Consider the following 25696-nt stretch of genomic DNA (forward strand, 5'->3'; position numbering starts at 1 on the left):
AGTCGCTTACTCCTTGGAAGAAAAGTTATGACCAACCTAGATAGCATATTCAAAAGCAGAGACATTACTTTGCCGACTAAGGTCCGTCTAGTCAAGGCTATGGTTTTTCCTGTGGTCATGTATGGATGTAAGAGTTGGACTGTGAAGAAGGCTGAGCGCCGAAGAATTGATGCTTTTGAATTGTGGTGTTGGAGAAGACACTTGAGAGTCCCTTGGACTGCAAGGAGATGCAACCAGTCCATTCTGAAGGAGATCAGCCCTGGGTGTTCTTTGGAAGGAATGATGCTAAAGCTGAAGCTCCAGTACTTTGGCCACCTCATGCAAAGAGTTGACTCATTGGAAAAGACTCTGATGCTGGGAGGGATTGGGGGCAGGAGGAGAAGGGGACAACAGAGGATGAGATGGCTGGATGGCATCACTGACTTGATGGACGTGAGTCTGAGTGAACTCCAGGAGTTGGTGATGGACAGGGAGGCCTGGCGTGCTGCGGTTCATGGGGTCACAAAGAGTCAGACATGACTGAGCGACTGAACTGAACTAACTGAAATGATTTATATGGTTTGGGTTGGGAAATACATGATTTTGTTATTGTTAAAAGAATTCTTATGTCTGCCTTTTTTTATTCAATATTATTGAAAGTTGGTGAGTGCCATTCAAAAGTTGGATGGTGACTTAAGAGGTCGATGCTCTCCTCCTTCTTAAGTGTTTCTGTGTATACAGTCTTTATTTCCTTGGGTTTCTAGAAGATGACACACCGTGAGGCTGAAGCTTAGCTCCCAAGGGTATCTGTTATGATGCCTTATTCCTAGGAATAGGGTCGTCAACTGACAGCTCATACTCACTGACAGGTCAGAAGGCATGGTCAGACTATAGAACAAAATATTTTAAATTAGAATTCTAGGAAAGTTTAAGGTCTTCTGTTTACTTCCTTTTTTAATACCATTAAAAAATTAATGTGTATTATTTATTGCAGGTTTGTATATAATTAGCTCCTGTAACTGAGATAATTTTGGTCTGAATAGTGTTTTGAGATTCTGAACGTGAAGTGGGGGAGGATAAGGTATGAATTCTGATACAGATCGATTATAAAGCTATTTTAATTTTTGGCTTACCCAGTGGGTTAGAGTAATAACATATTGGGTTGATCAAAAGGTTTGTTCATATTTTTCCATAACATCTTAACAGAAAAATTGAACTTTCTGGCCAACCCAATCCATGATGGTGTTTGAATTCTGAGAGCCATGTATAAGATTGGCAAGCTCTTCATGACTCCAGGTAGCATTTCTGGGGATAAAACTTAACTCTAGTTCACTAATGGTAGAGCACCTAGTTGATATTAGATGGTTTAGCATTAATAGTAAACTCATTGTCCACACATGTTTTTGCTTAGATTTGTGTGTTGATGATAGCCTTAAATTTTTTTTTCCTAACAAAGCATCTTGTTAGACTATCACTAAGACTAAGTAGTGAATTAAAAAATTGCATAAAAACATAAAAAATGCAGATGCCCTTACATCTGGGGAATAGCATAAAGGCTACCGTCCTTTTATATGTGATCATGGTTCACTTGGGTAAGGAATTGACATCATTGGCGATTCTGAATAGGGGTCTGCTGTGTGTACCCCCCAAACTGGGACAATTAAATAATTGATAGAATATTGTCGTTGAATAAAGATAAATATGGCTGTCTCTTTCCTGCTCTGGCGCCTTGCCTTTCTGCTCTTAATGTGTAATCACCTATCTTATCTCTGGAATTGCTGTTGAAATTCGTGCTGTTAAAAGTATCACTTTAGCTTATTTTTGTGGCATTCGTTGTTCTTAGTCTCAGATGTAGATTAACTTGTGCCCCCCTCTCTCCTCTAGAATGACTCTTCTCGTGGTGATTATATGCAAAGTAACGAGGCCAGTTTAATAGAACAAGCCCCAATACCTCATGATGGACTTACTGTGACACCTCACAGAACCCAGCGAGAAGGTATGTTGTATTTTTCCTAAACTTTAAACCGTCTGTACACAAGACTGCAGAGCGCTACTGACACTGACTAACTCGCCCCCTTGCCCCTTGGTGTGGAGCACAGAGCTCTGTGGGTCCTGGGTTTGGCTCAAATGCTGGTCCTCTCGCTTCCTTGAGTCTGCGTCTGGGCTCCAACTCCAAGCCCCTGGCCCATCCCAGCCCATGCTTGTTCGGTTCTGCCTTTCTTAAACCCGGCCGCATACTTCTGGAGAGCAAAGACTTTAACCTCTCCCCAAAGTATTAGTACAGTGCTTTAGCTGTAGAATGTGCTCAAGGTCTGCTGAAAAAGTTAATTTTACTGACGTGCACTGTAAGAGAGAAGAGATTTCTTACAAGCACATGCTTCCTGCAGTGATGCAGTTTTCAAGAGGTCTGGGTGGGGGAGTGAAAGGACGTTGCCCACCGGAGAGGAACGGGTTCACGTGCTCTCTTCCCTTTACATCTGGGGGTCCGTTAACCTGCTGAGGGAAAGTTTGGGGAGGGTGAAAGATATGCGGTGAGCATCACAGTTATAACACTCAGCATCACAGCTTTGAATTGATGTCATTCTGTTTCCTTTTAGTTCCGATAATCTTTTCATGTAACACATTTTTCTTCACAGAGGAAAAATAGATGTGAATGTTTAAGGTTTAGAAAACGTTTACGTAATTAACTGCTTCTGTTCAAGATTACTGAATCTTGAACAGTAATCTGGAATCCTGCCTGGTCTGCTTCAGCCAGGCTCCATGAAGCAGTTTGGGTTTACAGTGAAGGTCCCTTGTGGTTTTTTTTTTTTTTTCCTGTAAGGTGGTACTTGCAGATAGTTTTTCTATATCTTTACTTTTTAAACAAATGTCCATAGTCCCTGCCCTGCAGTTCTTTAATTTGAGAGCTGCAGGGCCTCCCGTTATCAGCCACCCCTCACCTCATGCCCTCTGTCTCTCTCACCTCGATTCTGATGGATCACAGCAGGTAGAAGTGAAATGGAGCCGAAGCCACAGCCATGCTCCTGTGCCACACTGCCCTGCGGCCCCCTCTCTCAGCTTGCTTTCAGAAGTAGAGCTGCTTCATATTTTGGAACATTGATTAGTTCAGATCGTTTTTATTTAATAGCACCATCCTTCACGTAATTGAATAGAGCAGCTTTTGGAAACAGCAGGCCCCTCCCCTCCTCCAGCCTTCGAGATACGCAGCAGTTCTGAGCCACTGCAGGCTTCTCACCCCACCCAGCGTCTGCGGTTGTTTCGTCTCCATCCTCAACGTTCTCATCCACCAAGGGAAACTGGCCCAGAAGCAGGCCACCAAACACTAGACATTTGGAAAGCTAACACAAAATTCTGGTAATGGTGTCTCCTAAAGTCTGTTTACCAGCAGATTTCTGTGATCTTAGGGTTCTCGCTTTCTCAGTGCTCACCTGTGATCTGTAGAATCTCACTCCTCCCTGCACACACTTCTGCTCCTTCGTCTACTCTGCTTCGCCTGCTTTAACGTCTTCCTTTAAGGCAGAGTGAGTCCTTCCCTTTTCTTTTCCATCTCCTGTCCCCTGTGACTCAAGCGGTGACCTTCTGTTGAGTCACTTTCCTACCTTCTTCCCTGTGACCTTTATCATCTTCATTACAATTTCTTCAACTTACACCCTGAGCAACAAATTTTTTTTTTTCCTTAAGTCCTTATATTATGCTTAGTAGACTGGCTCTTTTCCCTTTGTAAAGAGATTTACTTGCTAAGGTGGTAACTTCTATTGAAGGATGCATGAAATGAGGACTTTGGGGATTTGCACTTTGACTTACTTCATGAGTGAGCTGATCATCTTATCTGGTTCAATTCAGTGTAATTGTTCTTAAGCCACCAGTGTGATTTATGACCACTATTGTATAATAAATTGTGAGAAGTTTTACTATAGTGAACCATCGTAATTCATTATAATGTTAAGTTTGTGTTACCACTGTATGATATTAAGGGTCACACTTGAGGGAAACAGTTTTTAAATTCTGAATTGGAAAGAAGTCTTTATCACTTTCCTATTACTTTTGAAGAATTCCCCACCTCATTTAAGAATTTTTTCCAGTTTATACCTAATCTGCCTAAATAACTGAAAGACTCTAAAGTGTGTATTCGTGGTAATGTGAGTTATCAGTTGTGAAGATTCCTCTAGATAAGCAGTCTTCACTGCAGGCACCTCTCATTATTTATCTCTGGTGCTGGGCAGAGGGCTTGGAGCGACTCTAGGCACTCGGCATATTCATAGATGCAGAAAGAGACTACTTGACTGATGGGCAGCACATGGCTGTGCTTCCGGGTTTTTTGGTTTTATTCCATGATTAAGGCCAGTAGTAAAGATGAAGATAAATAGCTTAACCGTATGGCTGTGTCAGGCTAAATAACTGAAATGTGTATCTAGTCTCTGTAGAACAAGTCAGCATGTTTTCTTTCTTTCAGCTGTACACATTGAGAAGATAATGTTGAAAGGAGTCCAGAGAAAAAGGGCTGACAGATATTGGGAGTACACCTTCAAAGTAAGCTCCTCTCACCCGAGAAAGAGCCTCACACTGTGTTCAATGGTCTTTTGGAAGGAATGAAAATTGATCTTTGGAAAAACTAAATGGCAGGTTTGCTAACTTAAGAAAAGCTGTGCACATATCTGTGTTTGTCTTAATTAAGGAAATGTGCTGTTTCCGGTATATACTGCATGGTTTGCCCAGATTAAAAGATGTATCACGTTAAGATTGCTCTGACAGTTTGATTAAAAAGAAATAAGAGCCTTAGATTTAAGGCGTAAACAAACCTTTAGCAAGTGAAAGTAAATATTCAGCAGTGTTTTGAACGTCCGGCGACAGGCGTCACCCTCCATGGCGGTCTTCCCTGGCGTCTCTCCTCCTCTTCCTCTGAGGCTGCTGTTTCCTGGCCCTCGTTGCCTGCTCTGGTCTCTGGTCGCTCTGCTGCCCTTCTGTCCGTCACACGGTGTCTGGCTGAGCACAGAGCCCGGCGTGGTCGGTCCCCGCGGCTCCTCTCTGCCTGTGGCCTGTGCTGTGGACCCTCGACCACGTCTCCCTCCTCCCTGCCGGGCCGCACCTGCTAGCCCTGCTCTTCAGGCGGGCCGCCCGCGCTGGGGCTGCAGGGCCGAGGTGTCTCTGTGCGCCCGCCCCTCGCTTCCTTCTGGAGGAGCTGCCGGGACGTCTGCGGTTCGCCTCACGAAGTCGCTTCTGGTCCTCCAGCAGGAGGTCTTTCCCTTCATCCCGGGTGTGCTGCCGTCACCCCTTTCCCAGGCTCTTGTACTTGGGTTACATGGTATTTCTTTCCAGAAGGCTGTCATCTCCGAGAGAGCAGGAATCATCATCCTCTGCATCTCACCGTGTCTGACTTGCCTAGTTTCATTGAGTAAGTTTCGGGACTAGCTTCTGCCTTCTATAGAAGCGTCCTCAGTTTTCAAATTCTAAGTCACCTCCACATCTCATGTACATCGCGTGACATTCGCCGCCAGCCCCTCCGCGCTCTTCACTCAGCCCAGCTCTCCTCCCGCTGCTGGAGCTCTCGGCGCGTCCCTTCCGTGAGGCCTTCATGCTCTCTGGCTCTGCACCACCTGTCGCCCCCGGGTTGAGCTCCCGCCCGGGCCATCCTTGGCGCCTGTCTCACCTGCTGCTCGCAGCCCCTGCTCCGTGCCCAGCGCGCTGTCTGTGGAGCCCTGGTCACTGACGGGCTCTCTCTGCTCACGGGCTCTGGTCTTACTCCTGCACTGGGCTCTGTCCACAGAGACCTCATGGTCTTGTCCTCTCCGTGTCCTTTCATAAGAACAGTGTCTGACTCCAGGAGCTGCTCAACGACCATTTGAATAATTAGAAGTCATTTAAAAGTCATACCCCATTAATAAGGATATTTGTTTGAGGGTTGCTGGGTAAAATTTTGAAGGTATTGTTAAGTATTTGGTTAATTGTGGCATGAGTAGTTGCTAAGGCTTATGTGTTACATAGTTCAAGTATTTACTCAGCTCAGATAATTGTAAAGTAGAAATTATTAGTGGGCCACCACTGAGTCCATTGAATTAAAAGTATCCAAGAAGTAGGTGGGTAATCGATCTTAGTTCTGGCTCTTCTGCTTGCTTAGAGTTTGAATCTATCAGTTAACCTTTTGAGTTTTAGTTTCTCCATCTGCAAATGGAAGGAATCATATCTGCCTCATCCACCTTAATAGGACTTTAAAGCATTAAGATAAAGATGATGAAATCTTTTCCTAAACTATAAATTCCCATAAAAGCACAATACTACACTACCAAGGAGGGGCACGGAACCCGGTACTTCTCTTAAGAATGTGCACTTAGTAGGTTTCAGGAGATAGAATTTTCTTTTTCTTGGGGCTTATATCTACACTCTCCAAGTGTCCTTTTAGAGTCCTAGAACTTCTCCAAAAGGAACGTAAGACATTCCCCTTTCTGAAAAATTACTAAAATGTAGTCACATTTATAGAAGACAGCTTTTTTTGAAAACCATGCAATTTGAAAGAAATTTTTAAGTAACATGTCAATATACAGTTAATTTTAACAGTTTTGAACAAATTATGATAACAGATTAACTTTATATTTCTAATTTGTTGATATTGATAAAGTTTAAGTAAGGTCATCTGTTTTACACATGGCTTTTTTCCAGTCCTTGCCTGAGAAATAACTGTATAGTATGTGTTGTTTTTTTTTTCTTTTTAAATCAGGTAAATTGGTCTGATCTTTCAGTCACAACAGTAACAAAAACCCACCAAGAACTACAGGAATTTCTACTGAAGGTAAAAATACAGATTTTATTGTTAAAATGATTTTGATATCATACACAGAATCCAAAAACTTTTAGCACCAAAGTAAACACCAGGAATATTAAAACATGTATGTAGAGGTTGATTTACAACTCTTCATGAACATTAGCTATAGAAAATGTCATATTATTCTAAGCATAGATGTTCTTACGTTATATTGCTAATATAAGGAATTGAAGGCTTTCCACATTAAAAAAAAAAAGGAACCTTATTATTCCCAGCTTCTTGCTGAGACGTATGTTGTTGGTGGCGATGTGCCCAGCACCCAGTAAGGTCTCTCCTCTGGGTTTCCTAAGCTTTGACTGTTCTTTTTCTTGACAGATTTCATTTTTTAGTCATACAACTTCTCGAAAGCTTAGATTAAAAAAAAAAAAAAATATATATATATATATATATATATATAATTATTAGTCCCAAATAGATAACTTATCCTTCAGAATCACAGTAATTAATGACCCCCTGTTTAGCCAACATTTGAATATAGTGTTTTTTCTGTAAGACCAGTGCCTTATCAAGTTATATGAAATAAGTGGCAACGTAGTGTACTTCTAGGAACGAATTTCCTATTATAAAATATCCTTTCAAGTTTACCATATGTCTTTTTTTTTCCTGTTTACCTTCCTTTTAAAATCATCTGCAAAATGTAAGAGTAAAAACTGTCCCCTTCACAGTGCTCCCTAACACTCTAACTTTTGCGAGGCTGATGGGCGGCACTTAGAGTTTGCTGAAATGTGCAAGAGGAGGCCGGGCCTTCCAGCCCCTTTTCCAGTTTGGTGGCCGCCTCCCCTGCTGCTCAGTGGCAGCTGTGTCCGGCACCTGGATTGTTCCTCTGCCCCAGAAGGGCAGCTCCATGGAGGCCAGGTGCAGGTCTCCTCCTCCGCGCTGTATCCACAGCGCCGGACACAGTACTTAGGACACGGTCGGAGTTTGCACTGTGTGTTGACTGCACGAATGAACGAATTCAGGAAAAGAGTTACAAAAACTAAATCGTTGCGAGGTTTTGTAGATGGTTATCCGTCAGGCCTCAGTGTTTTTAAAGAAGAGCTTCTAGCATGCTGACCTCGGCCAGGACTGAGCTGGGGCTCCAGAGGTGGGGACTGTTTGTGTAAAACTTGGGGTTTTGCCCCGTCGTTCCCACTTAGCTCTTCACTGGGAGTGTAGCGTTGGCAGTCTGCGGTGGCCTGAGTGTCACCTGTGAAGCAGGAGGCACAGAGGTGGTAACTGCAAAGACAGGCCGCACTTTGCAGAAGGCTATTTGAGCTGTGGAAAATGCTCCATTTAACGGAAGCGCCATGCTGTGGGTGTCCGGGAGCGGGAGGGAAGCGGGGTGAGCGCTTCGGGAACCCCCACCCCGCGCGGGGACGCCCCGGGGACCCCGCCCTGCTCAGCGCTGCTCCAGGCTGCGGCCCTGTATCCGGAAGATTTAGAAAAGGAACGGCTTTGGGGTGATGTCTGAGCCGGAGGCACTTACCTCCCTTTTATGCCCCTGGTTTGTGACGTATTTGCCAGTGAGAGACGTGACGCTGGCCGGTTTTTGTTTCCTAGCTTCCCAAGGAGTTGTCTTCGGAGACTTTTGACAAGACCATCCTCCGAGCCCTGAATCAGGGCTCGCTGAAGAGGGAGGAGCGGCGGCACCCCGACCTGGAGCCTGTGCTGAGGTGAGGTCTGCACGCCGCGCACTCCCGAGATGAAGTCTGCACGCACCCAGTGAGCCTCAGGCTGCCCATGGCCGGCCGGGGCTGAGGACGCGGTGACATCTCTGCAAAAGTTATATTAAAGAAGTGATTTTTTTCTTACACTTCCCTTTAGAAACACCCTTGACTGTTCTGTGTGGCTGGGCTGTGGCCTCAGCACCGTAAGTCGGGTTCGGGACGCGGGTCCCAGTTTGTGGGTGTTGGGTCAGTGTCACTGTCATTCATATGCCGTTAAGAAATGCAGCAGTTGTAAAGGAGGAGGAAGACGGAAGAGGGGGGAAATGAGTGTGCAAGTGAGGGAGGAAAGTGTGTAAAGGAGGAAGTGAGTGTGTGGGGGAGGCGGCGATGGGGCCAGTACAGGGCCTGGGGTCTGCGTTCCCCTCTGCCTGCACTGTGGGTCAGGAAGACGAAGGTGTGGTAGGGAAGCATGCGTTTGGGGTTGGACGCCGTCTGTCATGTCGCAGTGCAGTCTTGTTTTCCTCCCATAATTCCGCGAGCAGGTAATGGCCGCCTTGCGTCCTGTTTGGGTGTGATTGCTCACTCATGGCCCTGCGGCAGTGAATCTGACGAGCCTGCATGCTGATTAAAGCCCCTGCCTTGTGCTCGATATGACTGTACTTCTGACCAATTAGCTGGTTTGTAAACATAGCTGGATAAATAGAAGCCTTTGGATTTTAGTCCCCAGCCTTTGGTACTGTGTTCATGCCTGACATTTAGATGAGCTCCATACTTTGCATCTGTTTCTCGTCCCTCTCTCCGTATCCCCCTTTGTCTTCCTGTTGTCTTTACCTCCACATTTTGAGTTCCAAGAAGCGGTTTTGTCTAATGCACGAGGAAGCTTCGGTCCATAAGGGTCAGCTTTTGGTTTGGTATTTAATGATTTTGTAACTAATCAGAATGGTAGGTCTGAAACCTTGGGGAGACAATAAGAACTATATTTTTGAATGAGCACTTAAAGTATTCAAAAGCAGTGAAAAGGGATTTGTGTGTTGAGCAGGGTGACAGTTTAATATGTGTGTACTATTTGAGTATCATAACCTTGAAGAATGTTGATATTTCCTAAGAGGAAATTGGAGCCAAAAGGCCACATGCCTTGTTTAGGGTGACTCAGCTTGTAAGTGATTGAGCTGGTGTTCACATTCCAAGTAAACTTTCCATCAGACTGTGCTGTAACTCTTCCCCTTTTGTAGGGAAGACCTCCACTTGGAATCCCCTAATGACATTAATACAACACGAGGAAAGCTGTTTTAAAGACAGAGGCTCAGACTCATGGCGTGGTGCACACCGAGGCGACCCATCAGCCATGCGTGCCGTAGTCTGCAGCAGTACTTGTGACCAACCTGGTGGTGTCTTGTAGCTTCCAGAACTCTCCCGCTCCAAGCTTGCCAGTGTCTGTATTTTCAGGGAGTGGGACGGTCCCTTCATGGTGCCGCCAAATGGTGAAAAGCAACACCCGTGAGGACGGTAAAGAGCCTGCAGTTGTTTTTCTGAGCAGAAAGGTGACTGTTAATAATACGTGTTGGGTCAGAATTGAAACCTTATCACTAGATTATATACAGTTGAAAATAAGCCTTTTTATTAGATTCTTGTAAATAAGTCTTTTATTCATTTCCTCCTATGGGAAATACATTAGTGAACAAATATCCTCTTCCTTAGGAAAACAGTCTTTTGTACCTGAATTAAACTGCCAGGTGGTTTGTTTACCATCTCACCTATCTTGTGGGTTTATTGCATGAAATTAACCAATCTCTTTTCTTTTTACATGCAGGCAGCTATTTTCAACTTCATCACAAGCTTTTCTACAGAGTCAGAAAGTACACAGCTTTTTTCAGTCCATATCATCTGACCCTCTACACAGCCTCAGTAAGTGTCTCTGCTCCTCTGTAGAAATCTGACATTTTTCTGGCCTGGATTTCTTGCTTTACTATGCCATCCTGTATATGGGATTGCCATTTTAGTTAAGGTCAAGTAGCATACAAATTAGAAACATTGGTAGTTTTTAGTGAATTTTCACTGCAGTTTTAAAGAAAGTAACTTATAAAAGCTAATGTCACAAAACAGTAATGACCTGTATGTGAAAAAAATCTATAAAAGAGTGGATATATGTATATGTATAACTGATTCACTTTGCTGTACAGCAAAAGCTTAACAGCTAAATCAGCGGTACTGTAATGAAAATTTTAAAAGAAAAAAGCATAACATCACAAAACAGGGGCCAAGTATCTCAAACTTGTGGGCCTTCTGGATCCTCAGGCCCCTTAATAGACCTGACTCACAGGTTGCCAAGACACTCTAGTGCAGCCTGGATGATGGATAACCTCTGACCTCTACCCCTATTCCCATAAGGACCTCCCCAGCCTCCCAGGCTGGAAGCTCTGGCCTTACCCTCTTCACATTTCCCCTTCATGTCCAGCCATTTAAGGACCAAGCCACACCAGACAGAGGACATCTTCCTTCTTACCCTTCTCACCAGTCCCACCGCCAGGCCTTTTTTTCATGCACAGACTGTGCAAAGCCGCCCTTCTCTCCGATTCTAGTTTCTCCCTCCATTGTAACCCACCCCAGGATTATCTTGAGGATCAGTGTGTTAATCCTCTTGTTGGTGTTCAGTCATTAAGTTGTGTCCAACTCTGTGACACCATGGACTGCAGCACGCTAGGCTTTCCTGTCTTTCACTGTCTCCTGGAGTTTGCTCAAATTCATGTCCATTGAGTCAGTGGTGCTTATCTAACCATCTCATCCTCTGTTGCCCCCTTCTCCTTTTGCCTTCAATCTTTCCCAGCATCAGAGTCTTCTCCTTGAGTCAGCTCTTCGCATCAGGTGGCTAAAGTATTGGAGCTTCCATCCACCCTCTATTCAGAACATTAAACACCTACTGTGAGGCTCAGGCCCTGTCATGAACATCCTTGAGCCTCCTCTCCCCAGCTTAAAGGGTTGGCAGCCACTCAGTACACCTGGCCATTTCCTATTCCAGGGTCTTGCTCTTTTGCACCCTTTTGTCACAGTCTGTTAAGATCACACCTGTTTTTTGGGACCCAGCTGAAATAGCCACCTCACAAGGGTGTTTCCCAGCCTCCTTGTGTGTTCCTGTGGTCTGGTTTTGCCCGCATGTTTCAGTATTCATCACAGTCTGCTTTGCATTTGGTTTTGTACACATCTATCTCAGCTGCCTTTTCTAACAAATATTTTGCCAGTAACATCAAAATAGTCAGTGCTTTCTTCTTGAACCAAGTGTGATTTTTTTTGAATGAATATCTATAAATAGCATCTGTTTAATTCTAAAGAAGCATTGAAGCTGGAAGTTAAGCTTTTAATTCAGATTTTAGCAAGGCTACCTAGGAAAATGTGCTCAAGTGAGTAGTACACACATAAATAAGAGAAGACTAGTCTGGAGAGTTCGGCAATTTATAAATTACATGAGCAATGCTAAAGAGGCTGGTAGATTTTTAAGATCTCAAATTGTGTGAAATCAAGATAGTGTATTAAAGGACATGTTTTGAAATGGTGGAAAATCTCAAGTTATTTCACCAAAGAACATATTGTTGGCAAAGTTCATTTTGCAGCCACTCCTTTAAGAAAGGGCTTCTTTAGTAGCTCAGACAGTAAAGCATTCGCCTGCAGTACAGGAGACCTAGGTTCGATCCCTGGGTTGGGAAGAGCCTCTGGAGAAGGAAATGACAACCACTCTAGGATTCTTGTCTGGAGAATTTCATGGACGGAGGAGCCTGGCGGGCTGCAGTCTATGGGGTTGTACAGAGTCGGACATAACTGAGTAACTGACACACACACTTCTAAGAAACGACAGTTCCATCCTCCTCCTGCCTCCCTGAAATAGCAATATTCCGCATTCTGACATCCGAGGAAACAGATGTTAGACACCCGAATGACTTACAATGGTGATCTCTGCAAGCCCACTGGTCTGTCTGTAACGGAGAAGCGATCCGGCTCATGCAGCGTGTTCCGAGGGCCCGGGCTGGCCCGCGAGCGCTGAGCACGCTTCTGGAGCAGGAGCGGGAGGCGCTGTGCACCGCTATGGCCGCCTGATGTCGCCGCACTGTCCTGTCGTCCCTGAAAGGGGCACGAGGCGTACACAGCACAGAGGCTTAGAAGCGCCGGCCCAGCCCATCTCCTCATTGTGCACCGGGCACGCGGGCAGGAAGCCTCACCCAGTGGCTCCAGTCCTGCGGCTTCTGTGGGGAGAGCTGGCTGCGTGGCTCAGGACCCCCACTCCCAGCCCGAGGCTCTGTGCCAGGTCCCCTTGCATTCTTCAAGGTCCCAACTACTGGAGACGTGCTCTGTACCATTAACTCCAACTCTCAGCTTCTGTGGGAGAAAAGTAATCATTACACTGGTTCATCTCACTATGATAATTTCCCTAAAAATTAATGATATTTAATACTTCCTGCAGATAACTTACAGTCCTCTCTGAAGACCTCTAAGATATTAGAGCACTTGAAAGAAGACAGCTCGGAAGCATCGAGTCAAGAAGAAGGTAAACGTTGATTCCCTGGGATGAGTCCTTCTGCACAGTGTTGTTGCAGGGGTAGGTAACAGGCCGTCAGCACAGACCCAGGGACTGAGGGACAGAGTGTGGGGACTCGGTGTGTGAAAGGTGGCACTTCAGAGCAGGGGCAAAGTGTGTGTGATCAGTGGTACCGGCTGGCTTTCCAGTCAGGAAAAACTATATAATTAGATCCCTACTTATGTCGTGCACAGAACATTTCAAGTGAATAGCACATTATATGTAACCTATATAAACAATGTAAAATATAGAACTTGAGTTTTTAAAGGTTAGTACTGTGGGACAAGAAGCCTTTCTGGACAAGACAGAGCAGCATGGCCATAGGGGAGATCTTTCTCTTCTCAGTTAAAGCTCAACATGTGACAGACAGCCACACTGAAGACATTTGCAGGGTATTTACAGGTGAAGACTACAACCAGACTATACAGTCTTCTAAAAAATCGTTGAGAAAATCAGTCTGGTCAACAACATACGGAAAGATAAAAATAGGCAATTCACAGAAGAACTTTGAATGGTTCAGCCCCCTGAGTAGTCCAGAAAATGCAAATAAAAAACAATGAGAAATGATTTCATACCCATCAGATTGGCAGACCGTTTTCAAGTTTGGGAATTATCAAGGATATGAAGCAAGGGGAATTCTCACCCACTGTCAATGGGAGTTTAAATGGGTGCAAGTGTTTTGGACAGAATTCGATGCTGTCGTGCAGTTGGAAGCGGTTCCTACTGCTCCCCAGTATTTCTGCTTCTGTGAACGTTGTTGCCCGTGGGCTCAGGGGCCAGGACTCGGGCCATCCCGGCAGCCTGTGGGGGAACAGCAGAGCCCTGAGTGTGACCCGAACGTTTCCAGTGTTGATAAAGTCATGAATGGACTGAGGCGCGTTCCCACTGGGTGGCAGTTAGAATAAAGGATATTCAGAGTATATCCAAACATGGCACCACTGTGTTTTTGAATACACAGATGGGTAGTTAAAAACGTGCACCTCAGCTAACCTCTGTAGGGGGAGGGACTGGAATGCAATGGAGGGAGGCATTTAATTGTTCTGGGATGTTTCCTTTCTTAATAGAAAGAGGAAAATACTGAGCTATCCAGGAGGTGGGTGCATGGGTGTTGGCTTTATTAATACGTGTTTTTTTAATATATGAGGCACGTCATTTGTTTTCATGATTAAAAAAAAAGACCTGAAATTCAATGTTGTGGTTTTGCAGTTTAATGCTCATAGTCAACTTTTGTAGTTTTGGACAAATTTGATCTGCTATTAGGTGGAACATGTTTGAGAGGATATTTAAGGAAGTTCAGTCACTGACTGTGTCTTTGGGAAATTGTTTCTTTGAGGAATTTTCCGTGAGCTTGGAAGCACTCTAAGTGGTCTGTCAACACTGTTACGGTCATAAATTAGCTGTGGCCTCCGTTTGGATTTTGCAGAAGAGTGTGTTGTCATAAATTGTTTTTTTCCTCCACTCTAGATGTGTTACAGCACGCCGTAATCCACAAGAAACATACCGGCAAAAGTCCCCTTGTGCAGTAGGTATCTCTTTCCTAAACCGTGCAGGCCGCTGCCTGTTCATAAGTTGCTGCCGCGCTTGCTTCCTGAGACTCAGGTGCCGTTCTGCCGTTTGGCTGCTTGCTTGTTATTTGTATCGGCTTTAGCTCACTCTCCTTGCTTTCGAGTGTTTTTTATTCTGCTCTGCTCTTGTGTTAGCCGCGATAGCTGTGCGGACGCTGTTTCTCGGTCCTTGCAGCGGTCGCCTGGAGGTTCTCCTGTGTGCTGGCAGCTCATGCAGGTCTGACAGCGGCTGCGCTTGCGCCGCTGCCCCGTGAGGGCCTCGCAGCACTGTCGCCTCCCTCACCTCCTCCTCGCTCACAGACGGTGCCCATCGTGCACCTTGATCCTTTTTCACACCTCGTGAAGCCTGGCTTCGTTCACCTTCAGACGCTGCCATTCCGCTGTTCCTCATTCCTTCCAGTGTCTGAGCATCCTTCTAACTGAAGAACACTTGAGAATTTCCCATTATCATTGTCTGCCAGTAATGAGTTCACTTTGTTTTTCTCAAGAAGAAATGTCCCTCTCGTCTTCCCTTTTGAAAGACATCTCTCAGATAGGACATAGGGCTGCAGGCGGGTAATCATTTCCTGCCAGCCCTCCGAGCGCCTGGGTCACTGTCTCCGCGCCTGTGCCTTTGGTCCTCACTTCACCTCCTCTCAGCCGGTTTGATTTCTGCCGCAAAGCACCTGAAATCGTCCGTGTGACTTCCGACCCCGTCCCACAGCCGTGTGGTCCTCTCCAGGCTCCCACCGCGAGCCTGTCGCCTCTTGGCCCAGGGGCTGTGTGGGTGCTCTGGGCCTCCGTGGCCCTGGAACTGGCCGGCTCAGAGCAGGAAGTTCCTTCGCCCAGGGCTCTGCCCTCACTGGTGGGAGGCTCCGGTTCCTGCCGCTGGGGAGGTAGCTGTGGGGGCCCCAGGGGGCTTGAGCCTTTGCAGCTCCTGGCAGCCCCAGTGGCAGCCCCGCAGGCTGGCTCCCCCTCCTCCCATCTGACTTGCCCCCTCCTCCCTTGCTCCTGCTTCCCAGACTGGCTCCCCCTCCTCCCATCTGGCTTGCCCCCTCCTGCCTTGCTCCTGCTTCCCAGATGCCCGGCCGTGTCAACCATGTCACCCAGACTCTGCTTCTAGGGGGAGCTCAAGATTGCAGGTAGCCATCGTCTCCACCCTGTTACTCTCTGAAGGTTAGGGTGCTTCTCCAAACCTGGCCTGTGTGTTTGAGTTTTCCCATTGTCTGGTTTTCAGCAGTTCCCTGTGATGAGCTTGCAGCTTTCTTTGAGGGAGCCCCCTCCTCTGCAGCCCTGGGTGCCCACAGGCCAGGCTTTCCACCGCATCCCATGTGCTCTCTCAAGCTTCTTCTGCTGCCACATTTTTCCCCTCTCCATGCCCCAGTCTATTTTCTCATGACCAGATTTCCTCTTCACTGAGTTTTTTCATCTGTTTTCCATCCATTGAATTCCTAGTTTATTTTACAGTTCTAGAATTTAAATTTGATTCCTTTTCTGTTTTCCAGTATTCTTCCAGAATTCTGTCATCCTGCAGCTCTTGACCAGTGTTGAGCACTGGCAGAGTCCGTGTCCAGCAGTTCTCTGGATTCTCTCTGAGTCTGTTTCCGTGGCCTGTTCCTCGTGATTTCCAGTCACGTTATGCTCTCCCTTCCCTTGCCTTAGACACACACAGTCCGTAGCGATTCTCTCAAGACTGGGGTTAGTACCCCAGCTGTGAGCCATGTGGAATGAGTCCAGAGATAGACTGTGCCTTTGTCAAGCTCCTCAGAGACAGGTGTTAATTAATAAATAGGTGAGACTGCTACGTACTGGCTTATTTTCATAGTTTACTCTTTTCCTTAGAGCTATTGCAAGGCATTCTACAAAAGACTAACGCACTGAAGGAAGGGTTGCCATCGCTCCCTCATTCTGCGCTGGGTGGGTGGGGTTTCTGAGGACGGGCCTCACGCTGGCACGGACTCTCTCTTTTGCTAGCAGTGTCGGTGCAGGCTGTTCCCCGGTGGACGGGCTCCCCATGCAGTATGCTGAGCAGAATGGAGTCATGGATTGGAGGAAGCCGGCCTGTGCCACCGTTCAGCACCAGGAGCAGTGCACGGCCTTAGTTGACCAGGTACGGGGGTGGCTCTGTCTTCTGCCATGCTGATCAGGCGGTGCTGCTGCACCTGAGTCACGTCCTCAAGCACTGTGAGGCCCACTAGTGTATCTGGTAAGAAGAAATGAAGGAACATTTCAGTGTAAGACTTCGAAGTTAATTGGAATACACAACCTAAGCTCCCCTGGGACCTGAAGATGTGTATTTATGTCAGTGTTATTACTCAGAAATGCTAATACATGTTATTGTGATGATGCCGGAAATGATTCACTAGGGATACACCGTTATGCCGTTTTTTGCTTTGAAAGAATTATTCACATTTTGGTTCCTGTCTCGCTGTGGAGATGTGGACTTTGAAAACTCTCTTCCCTCGTGAGTTGTTGGGCCTGTTTGCCGGCACTCCCAAACGTGATGAGGAAGCACCCCCTTCTCAGGTGCTGGTGCAGTGAGAGAGCCGCGTGCTCCCCGGTGTGTCTAGGCGCCACGGCACTGCGAATGCAGGGGCGATGCTTACTGGGGCCACTCTGGAGGGAGCCACCTCTGGAAAATGGACCTGTATTACTGGAAACACTCAGGTCCAGGTGTGAGCCTTTACTGGGATGTGTTTTTATGAACTAAATCACTAAAACATACTTTGAGAGATTGTGTTATCAGAGTCATGCTTACTGCTGGCCGACTTTCAGGTCCATCTGATCATCGTGTTTCTTCATCTGCTTCAGGGCCTGCACCTTTTCTCTTAGAGTTGACACAGTCGTGTGTTTTACCGACCTGAACTTGACGAGAAGACTGGTAAACCTGTAGCAAATACCAGTTACTTGATTGTGTTTTTTTAGTGACAAAAAGAAAACACACCCATTTTATTAATACAAGCAAAATACAGAGTAGGTGTTTTTCTCATGATTAAGCATTTGTCAGAAAATACACAAATTTTAGTGGATCAAGTAGGTAACTTCAAAAAAGAGTGAAAATAAAAAATGTGTTAAAACATACAGTTGGGACTGTGCCATTTTAGTGTCTTGTACCAGAATAAGAGGGTGCCTCCTTGAGTATGGCTGAGCTTTGGTCCAGTTACTTTTTTATTCTTTTCCATAGCATTCAACTGAAAAACGAAGTTTATCTTCAATAAGTAAGAAGAAAGGAAAGCCACAAATAGAAAAGTAGGTTTAATTTAATGTTTCCAGTAATAGAAATTGGCCAGAGAAGGCAACATTCGATAACAGACCTGTTTAGTTCATGTAGTATAAACAGTATTTTTCGTTAGTTTTCTTTTTATTTCTACTCTGGGCTTCTTGTTTGTAGTTCTAGATAATCAGCACCTGCACATAATAAAACGAGGCTGTTGTCGTGTGTCACACTCAGCTTGGAGGGACAGCTTCCAGCCCTGCACACTGAAGGGTGGACTTGGCATTCACATAGACCTTACTAAGCTTTTTTTTTATTATTGAAAAAATTGAGGGGAATTTTATTAGTATTGTACTTAATGTGTTCTCTAGGGACTGTTAAAAACAATGTCGGTAACATGTATACTTTTGGCTTAGGGAGAAAATTAAGAACACTGACGCTAGATTGAATAGTAGAATAAATGGTATTCGCATCTCTGCTCTTCCGCACACCCACGGTGGTTCTGTGAAAGGTAAGGGAGTTTTTCTTTGAATTACACATCACCTAAATCTGTTTAGCAGGGTACCTATTAGAGTGGGTGTTGAACTGTTGGGTCAAAGCCTCACACACATTTTCCCTGCATTGATATGAGTAGTAATTTCTGAATTAACTCCATGAATACTTCAGACGTATTTAATGCAGGAAGTTTGGTCTGGCCTCGGAGGTGAAAGGACCTCTGCCGCAGTGACACTCTGGCCCCTTCCCCTCCCCCGGCAGCAGCGGTCACGTCAGGGGTCTCCTCTTCAGCCACTCCCTGCTCCAGAGCAGAGGCCGCAAGACCTGAGGGGTCTACCCAGCCCCACAGAAGCCTGCACTCTTGGGTTAAAGTCATCTTAAAAAATCTCACTGCCTCTTTCAAGCTTTAATGACCGTCCTTTGTGGAGCTTTTTGGGAATCACAAACTGAAGTCAAGATGGCAGGAGAAATACCAGCAACCTCAGATACGCAGATGATGCTGCTCTTAGGGAAGAAAGTGAAGAGGAACTAAAGAGCACCTAGATGAAAGTGAACGAGGGGAGTGAAAAAGCTGGCTTGAAACTCAGCATTCAAAAACGTGAGATCATGGCGGATAGCAGGGAGAAAAGTGGAATCAGTGACAGGTTTTCTTTTCTTGGGCTCCAAGATCAACTGCAGATGGTGACTGCAGCCATGAAATTAAAAGACACTTGCTCCTTGGAAGAAAAGCTGTGATAAACCTAGACAGCATATTAAAAACCAGAGACATCGCTTTGCCAACAAAGGTCAGTCTAGTCGAGGCTGTGGTTTTCCCAGGGTCCTGTATGGGTGTGAGAGCTGGACCATAAGAAGGACCTTGAGAAGGCTGAGCACTGTGGTGTTAGAGAAGACTCTTGAGAGGCCCTGGGACTGCAGGGAGAGCAGAGAAACCTAGGGGGCCAACTCATTGGAGTAACTTCTTGTGTTGTAACACTGTAGTGTCTGAGATTCCCATGGTGATGGCAGCTGAAAGAAGGGGGACAGGAGTTCTCGGTGGAGGACTAGAAACAGCTCCTGCCGGGACTCCCTGTCTGTCTGCTCCTGGTTCGTTCTCTGCACTGCCTTCTAAACCACGTGCTAAATCAGATCATCTTGAGTTAAGATTCCCGTCAGGTATACGCCACCCTCATAACATCACTCGGGTCTCATGATGTGGGAACTACATCCAAAAAGTTGGTAACAGTTTCTTCCCCTTTAGCTTCATATTTTCAGAAATGCATGTGGACTTTGATCTCAGACAGATGTAGGTTTGTGTCTTTACCACCCCTCAAGTTTCTTAAATTTGTAAAAGAAGAAGAATATCCACCTCACCAGATTGTAAGACTTAAATGTGACAACATATGAAAAGCATTCGGCTTGCGTCAAGTACCGAGGTGTTCAGTCATGCACTTCCTCTTGCCTCTTATGATAAGTCAGAAGAAAAGATGCACTGTCTGGGTTAGGGCCTTCTGATAATCGATCAGACTCTTAACCCCTTTCTTTATTTTCAAATATTATGAAAGTACAACCTCAGGATTTTTAACTCAAGATTAACCTTATTCTCTCTTGTTCTCTCTATATGCCACTGTTTCATATGTGTGTGTATATATTTATTTATAGAGTAGAGCTAGAAATACAAATACTTTGTGAAACTATTGCCAGGTATAGCTGAGATGTTTGCTGACCGCAGGTTAAAGATAAAACCCTCTGTTTATCAATCCCTTTGAAATACTGAGGAATTACCCTTAAGATTTTTTTAACAGAACAAACACACATTTAGTAAATGTAGATGCTATATTGAAGCTGAGAATATTGGGTCCTTTGATTCATGGATTGTCCAGATTTTTAAATAGTTTGAGATAAGTGTTTGTAACTTAAAATTTAACTTCTATTTTGGGTAAAATACATTTATGTAGTTCAAAATTCTGAAGGTACAAAAGGGAACAAAGTAAGTCCCCCCGCCCCCCGTATGTTGTCTTCTCCCCGAAACAGTGCTGTTCATCATCTGTGTTTTCACAATCTTTGCTTTTAAAATCTCAAGCTTTAATCTTTCTACTAAAGAGAAGTATGCCTTACCTCACTTAGAGTGTGAAGAACCTTTATCCAATTGTATCGCCCATGTTTCTTCCACCCCATTTTTCTGTTGGCTGATTGCGGCACCGAAAATTTGGGGTTGACCTCTCAATTTATTTTAGATTATAATGATTTAAAGGCCTTCATCTTTCTTTAATGACTCATTGTGGGTCTTCCGTCTGATGCATCTAAATGGCTCTTAAGTCTGTCTGGCTTCGTTCTGTCCATAAATACTAATGACTAGATTCTTATCGTTAGGGGAGTGGCTAGTGTAAGCTTTCCTCTCTGTTGTCTTAATAACATGGCACCCCGTCCCATCACTTCATGGCAAATAGAAGGGGAAAAGTGGAATCAGGGAAAACAATAAGTAAAAAGTTTATCAGTTCAGTTCAGTTGCTCAGTTGTGTTCGACTCTTTGCAACCCCACGGACTGCAGCCCGCCAGGCTTCCCTGTCTATCACCAGCTCCCAGAGCTTGCTCAAACTCATGTCCATCAAGTCAGTGATGCCATCCAGCCATCTCATCCCACCCTTCTCTTGCTGCCTTCAATATTTCCTAGCATCAGAGTCTTTTCCAGTGAATCAGTCCTTTGCATCAGGTGGCCAGAGTATCAGAGCTTCAGCTTCAGCATCAGTCCTTCCAAAGAACATTCAGGACTGATTTCCTTTAGGATTGACTGGTTTGATCTCCTTTCAGTCCAAGAGACTCTCAAGAGTCTTCTCCAACACCACAGTTCAAAAGCATCAATTCTTTGGTGCTCAGCTTTCGTTATGGTCCAACTCTCACATCCATACATGACTAATGGAAAAACCATAGTTTTGGCTAGATGGACCTTTGTTGGCAAGATAACGTCTCTGCTTTTTCATACGCTCTGTAGTTTGGTTATAGTTTTTCTTCCAAGGACCAAAGCGTCTTTTGCTGCAGTCACCATCTGCAGTGATTTTGGAGCCCAAGAAAATAGTCTGTCACAGTTTCCATTGTTTCCCCATCTATTTGCCATGAAGTAATGGAGCGGATGCCATGATCTTAGTTTTTTGAATGTTGAGTTTTATATTTCCGTTTAAAAGGTCAGTTTGTGGAATAGCCTTTGGCATAGTTAATGATCCTTACCTTCCCCACCTTCTGAGTCCAGAGCATCACATTTCTTTTTTATTATAAAAATTTCAAAGACTCCACACAATTCTAAATCACCTGGATTGTCAAAAACAGGAAATTATGTTCACTATAGATTTAGATTTATGTATGTATTTATTTGAAAATTGCAAATTAATCTGACACTTGAGTGATTAAAATATTTACTAGCTATATAATGTAAAGAAAATAATGCAATAAATTATTTCATTCTGAGAAATAGCTGCCTCACCTCCTTTTTTTTTAAACACTCTGAAGCCTACCCTGTGCAGTAGTGAAGGCCTCGCTGCATGGTAGTGAGCTCACTCTCCCCAAGTGGTTTGTTGCTGGTGTTTTTTTCCCCAGTCCATCATTTATTTCTGCTTAGAACTCAGGGGCTACTCAGTCTACTTCATGGGAAGCAATTTAATCTTTTCAGATATTTTAGGCATAGAAATTTTAACTGAAAGGCATTTTCGGCAGTCAGTCGTATTCTTGAGTTGTTGTCTTTTGTTTTTTCTTAATAAAGAATTTTATAGTATGCTCTGAGGCGTGTTTGACTTAAGTGGTTCGATGTGGTAATACTAGGCAGACCCTACAAAAAACATTAATTCTGATTTTTAAAGTCAATAAGATTGACTATTTTCTCTGCCTTTGTTTTACGAATGTATTTGTCAATTATTTTCAGTTAAAATTGTGTTTCAGTAATGGATTTTTACTTTGGTCAAGGGCCAATTTTTATTACATAATTATAGAAAAACTGAAAAAAAAATTTACAACTGTAATTTCTGATGGTTCAGCTCAGAAATTTCTTAACTGAACAATTCTACTTTTTAAAAAATCATGTAATTTTCAGATGTGAGTTTGGACATTGGATCTGGACATGACACGTGTGGAGAGACATCTTCAGAGAGTTACAGCTCTCCTTCTAGCCCCCGACATGATGGAAGAGAGAGTTTTGAAAGTGAAGAAGAAAAAGACAGAGGTTTGCTCTTTGGAAGGGTGTGGGGGAGGCAGAGGGAAATGTGTGCTCTAAAATCTGTCAAACAGCTGTTTTTATGGTACTGAAAATGTCATTATTGACTTTAGATTTAATTGGTATAACAGGTGTCTTAAAGACCACTGACTTAGCAGTTTCTAGTAATGTTGATTTTTTAAACCTGTTTCACTGGAAATGCTATTAAAGAGAAGACAGAGTCGTAACAAAATATAGAGTCAGTGTAGAAAGATTGAAAATTGCATATTGTTAGAGGGATGCATAATTTTTGTGTCTTCCTGATTGACCATCTTTATCATTATGAATAGCCTTCTTTGTCTCTAATAGCAGATTTTGTCTTAAAGTCTGTTTTATCTGATGATAATACTATAGCCACTTTAGCTCTCTCTTGGGTGTTTGCAGGACACTTCTTTTTCCATCCTTTTACTTTAAACGTGTTTGTGTCTTTGATTCTAAAGTATGTCTCTTAAAGACATCTTATAGTTGGATTATGATTTTTTTAAGCCCTTCTGCCCATCTCTGCCATTTGGCTGGCTTGTTTATGTATTTAAGTTTACTGTAATTAATGATAAGGTAGGATTTCTATCTGCCATTCTGTTCTCTGTATGTACTGTATCTTCAAATCCTCCTTACATGAAAGCTCAGAGTCAGCCAGAAGGGAGAACTGAGAGCCGCCTTAGGTCTCCACTGCACGGGCCCACAGCCCTGCGTGTGAGCGTGGCCTTCGAGATCCCCAGGGAGACAGCTAAGGCTTCCAGAGCTTCCTGTGGACATCGCATTCTTCAGTTCTTCACGTTTTTTGGTCAGACTCTTGTTAGTCCCGACTGGCAATGCCACCTCAGGCAGCCACCTTGGTAACCATTCGCCGCAGATGGCGACAGATGCCCGTGGGCACGCCGCTGTGAACGTGGCGGCTCAAGCTGCTAGCCACTCAGGCGCGTCTGGCTCTGCTGCCTCGTGCACCGTAGCCCGCCAGGCTTCTCTGTCCATGGGATTTCCCAGGCAAGAATGCTGGAGTGGGTTGCCATTTCCTTCTCCGGGGGATCTTTCCCACCCAGGGAATGGACTTGGGTCTCCTGCATCGCAAGTGGCTTTGTTGGTGGTGGTGGTCATAATGGGGTTTTGTTAATAAGACGTTATACTTTTCAAAGTCATCTCAGAAAAGGAAAACCTATCTCTAAATTGCTAGATGAGTCCTTCTAATGAATGCTCAGAAAACCATTTGAGATCAGTAAAAAATCATGGGGCCATTTGCTATGACTTAAGATGACTTAAACAAAGCCCAGTTCATTTAGAAATTTAACTGATCATCTGAAAAATGTTAACAACTTCTTTTGAACATAAATACTATTTTTAACTCCTACTTGTGTGATGGTACAGATACAGATATAATGCCTTAAGTAAGTTACTAATGGAATACTTTTTGTTTTGCAGAGTTTAACAAGGAACTCCTCAGTTATTAAGGGGAGTTTATATTAGAACCATTTATTCATAAGTTGAATCTCTTCTCTCTAATAAAAATTATTATTGAGTTAGTAGTAGTGTTGTTTACATTCTATGTCACAAAACAGGTTCTGTTTAACCTTTCTCCAGGAAGTATAGTATGATTTGTTTTTAGAATTGTTTCTAAAAGTTTTAGCTTCTTAGCTGAATATAGCTAGTTACTACCTTAATAAATATAAGCATTTTAAGTACATAATGCAATTCTGCTTATATTTGCGAGCAAAAAGATGTTAAATGAGGTACTGCATTTAACTGGATAGTCTCCATACATAATACTGCAGTATCTGGGTTTATGATAGTTCAGGCGCTCTGTCGTGTCCAACTCTGCAGCCCCATGAATCGCAGCACACCAGGCCTCCCTGTCCATCACCAACTCCCGGAGTTCACTCAGACTCACGTCCATCGAGTCCGTGATGCCATCCAGCCATCTCATCCTCAGTCATCCCTTTCTCCTCCTGGCCCTAATCCCTCCCAGCAACAGAGTCTTTTCCAATGAGTCAACTCTTCGCATGAGGTGGCCAAAGTACTGGAGCTTCAGCTTTAGCATCATTCCTTCCAAAGAAATCCCAGGGCTGATCTCCTTCAGAATGGACTGGTTGGATCTCCTTGCAGTCCAAGGGACTCTCAAGAGTCTTCTCCAACACCACAGTTCAAAAACATCAATTCTTCGGCACTCAGCTTTCTTCACAGTCCAACTCTCACATCCATACATGACCACTGGAAAAACCATAGCCTTGACTAGATGGACCTTTGTTGGCAAAGTAATGTCTCTGCTTTTGAATATGCTGTCTAGGTTGGTCATAACTTTTCTTCCAAGGAGTAAGCGTCTTTTAATTTCATGGCTGCAGTCACCATCTGCAGTGATTTTGGAGCCCCCCAAAATAAACTCTGACACTGTTTCCCCTTCTATTTCCCATGAAGTGATGGGACCAGATGCCATGATCTTCGTTTTCTGAATGATGAACTTTAAGCCAACTTTTTTGCTCTCCTCTTTCACTTTCATCAAGAGGCTTTTTAGCTCCTCTTCACTTTCTGCCATAAGGGTGGTGTCATCTGCATATCTGAGGTTATTGATATTTCTCCCAGCAATCTTGATTCCAGCTTGTGCTTCTTCCAGTCCAGCATTTCTCATGATGTACTCTGCATAGAAGTTAAATAAGCAGGGTGACGATATACAGCCTTGACGTACTCCTTTTCCTATCTGCAGCCAGTCTGTTGTTCCATGTCCAGTTCTAACTGTTGCTTCCTGACTTGCATATAGGTTTCTCAAGAGGCAGGTCAGGTGGTCTGGTGTTCCCATCTCTTTCAGAATTTTCCACAGTTTATTGTGATCCACACAGTCAAAGGCTTTGATAGTTAAACTGTGAATTAAATATTGTACTTTGCCCCCTTTACACCAAAAATGAAGAAATCCAGGGGAAGTCTGTATTGCATTTATTTCTGTTTACAAGCTTAAGAGCACGTAAGAATGACGCAGCAATGAAAGGAAACGTGGGGCAGGTCTGCATCTGCCGCGTGGCTCTTTGGTTTCAGGAGAAGCTGCAGTGCGCGTGTGTTTTTGGTTTCAGGAGAAGCTGCAGTGCGCGTGTGTTTCCCTTGCTGCTTGTGTTCTGGCGTTTCCTTTATGACTGTGACGGTAGCTTTACGTTTTCGTTCTCCCACTGAAGCATTTAAAAGGAAGACTATTCCACTCTAGGAAAACTGTCTTCCCTTCTCTCTCTCTAGATGTTTAAATT

At 44.4% G+C, this 25696-nt stretch overlaps 1 protein-coding gene across 1 annotated transcript in view; it reads left to right on the plus strand.

The window, feature by feature from the left end:
* Nucleotides 1–25696, plus strand: part of ZCCHC2 (zinc finger CCHC-type containing 2) — a 55154-nt gene that overhangs the window by 26219 nt on the left and 3239 nt on the right. The window contains exons 2-12 of the mRNA XM_068993676.1: nt 1864–1975; nt 4433–4509; nt 6692–6763; nt 8336–8448; nt 10253–10347; nt 12893–12976; nt 14471–14528; nt 16525–16660; nt 17735–17799; nt 18181–18275; nt 22317–22445. Of these exons, the coding sequence (XP_068849777.1) occupies nt 1864–1975; nt 4433–4509; nt 6692–6763; nt 8336–8448; nt 10253–10347; nt 12893–12976; nt 14471–14528; nt 16525–16660; nt 17735–17799; nt 18181–18275; nt 22317–22445 (1036 nt within the window). The remainder of the gene's footprint in view (nt 1–1863; nt 1976–4432; nt 4510–6691; nt 6764–8335; nt 8449–10252; nt 10348–12892; nt 12977–14470; nt 14529–16524; nt 16661–17734; nt 17800–18180; nt 18276–22316; nt 22446–25696) is intronic.

Source organism: Capricornis sumatraensis, chromosome 21 (genome assembly GCF_032405125.1).
Source record: "Capricornis sumatraensis isolate serow.1 chromosome 21, serow.2, whole genome shotgun sequence".
Lineage (NCBI taxonomy): Eukaryota > Metazoa > Chordata > Mammalia > Artiodactyla > Bovidae > Capricornis > Capricornis sumatraensis.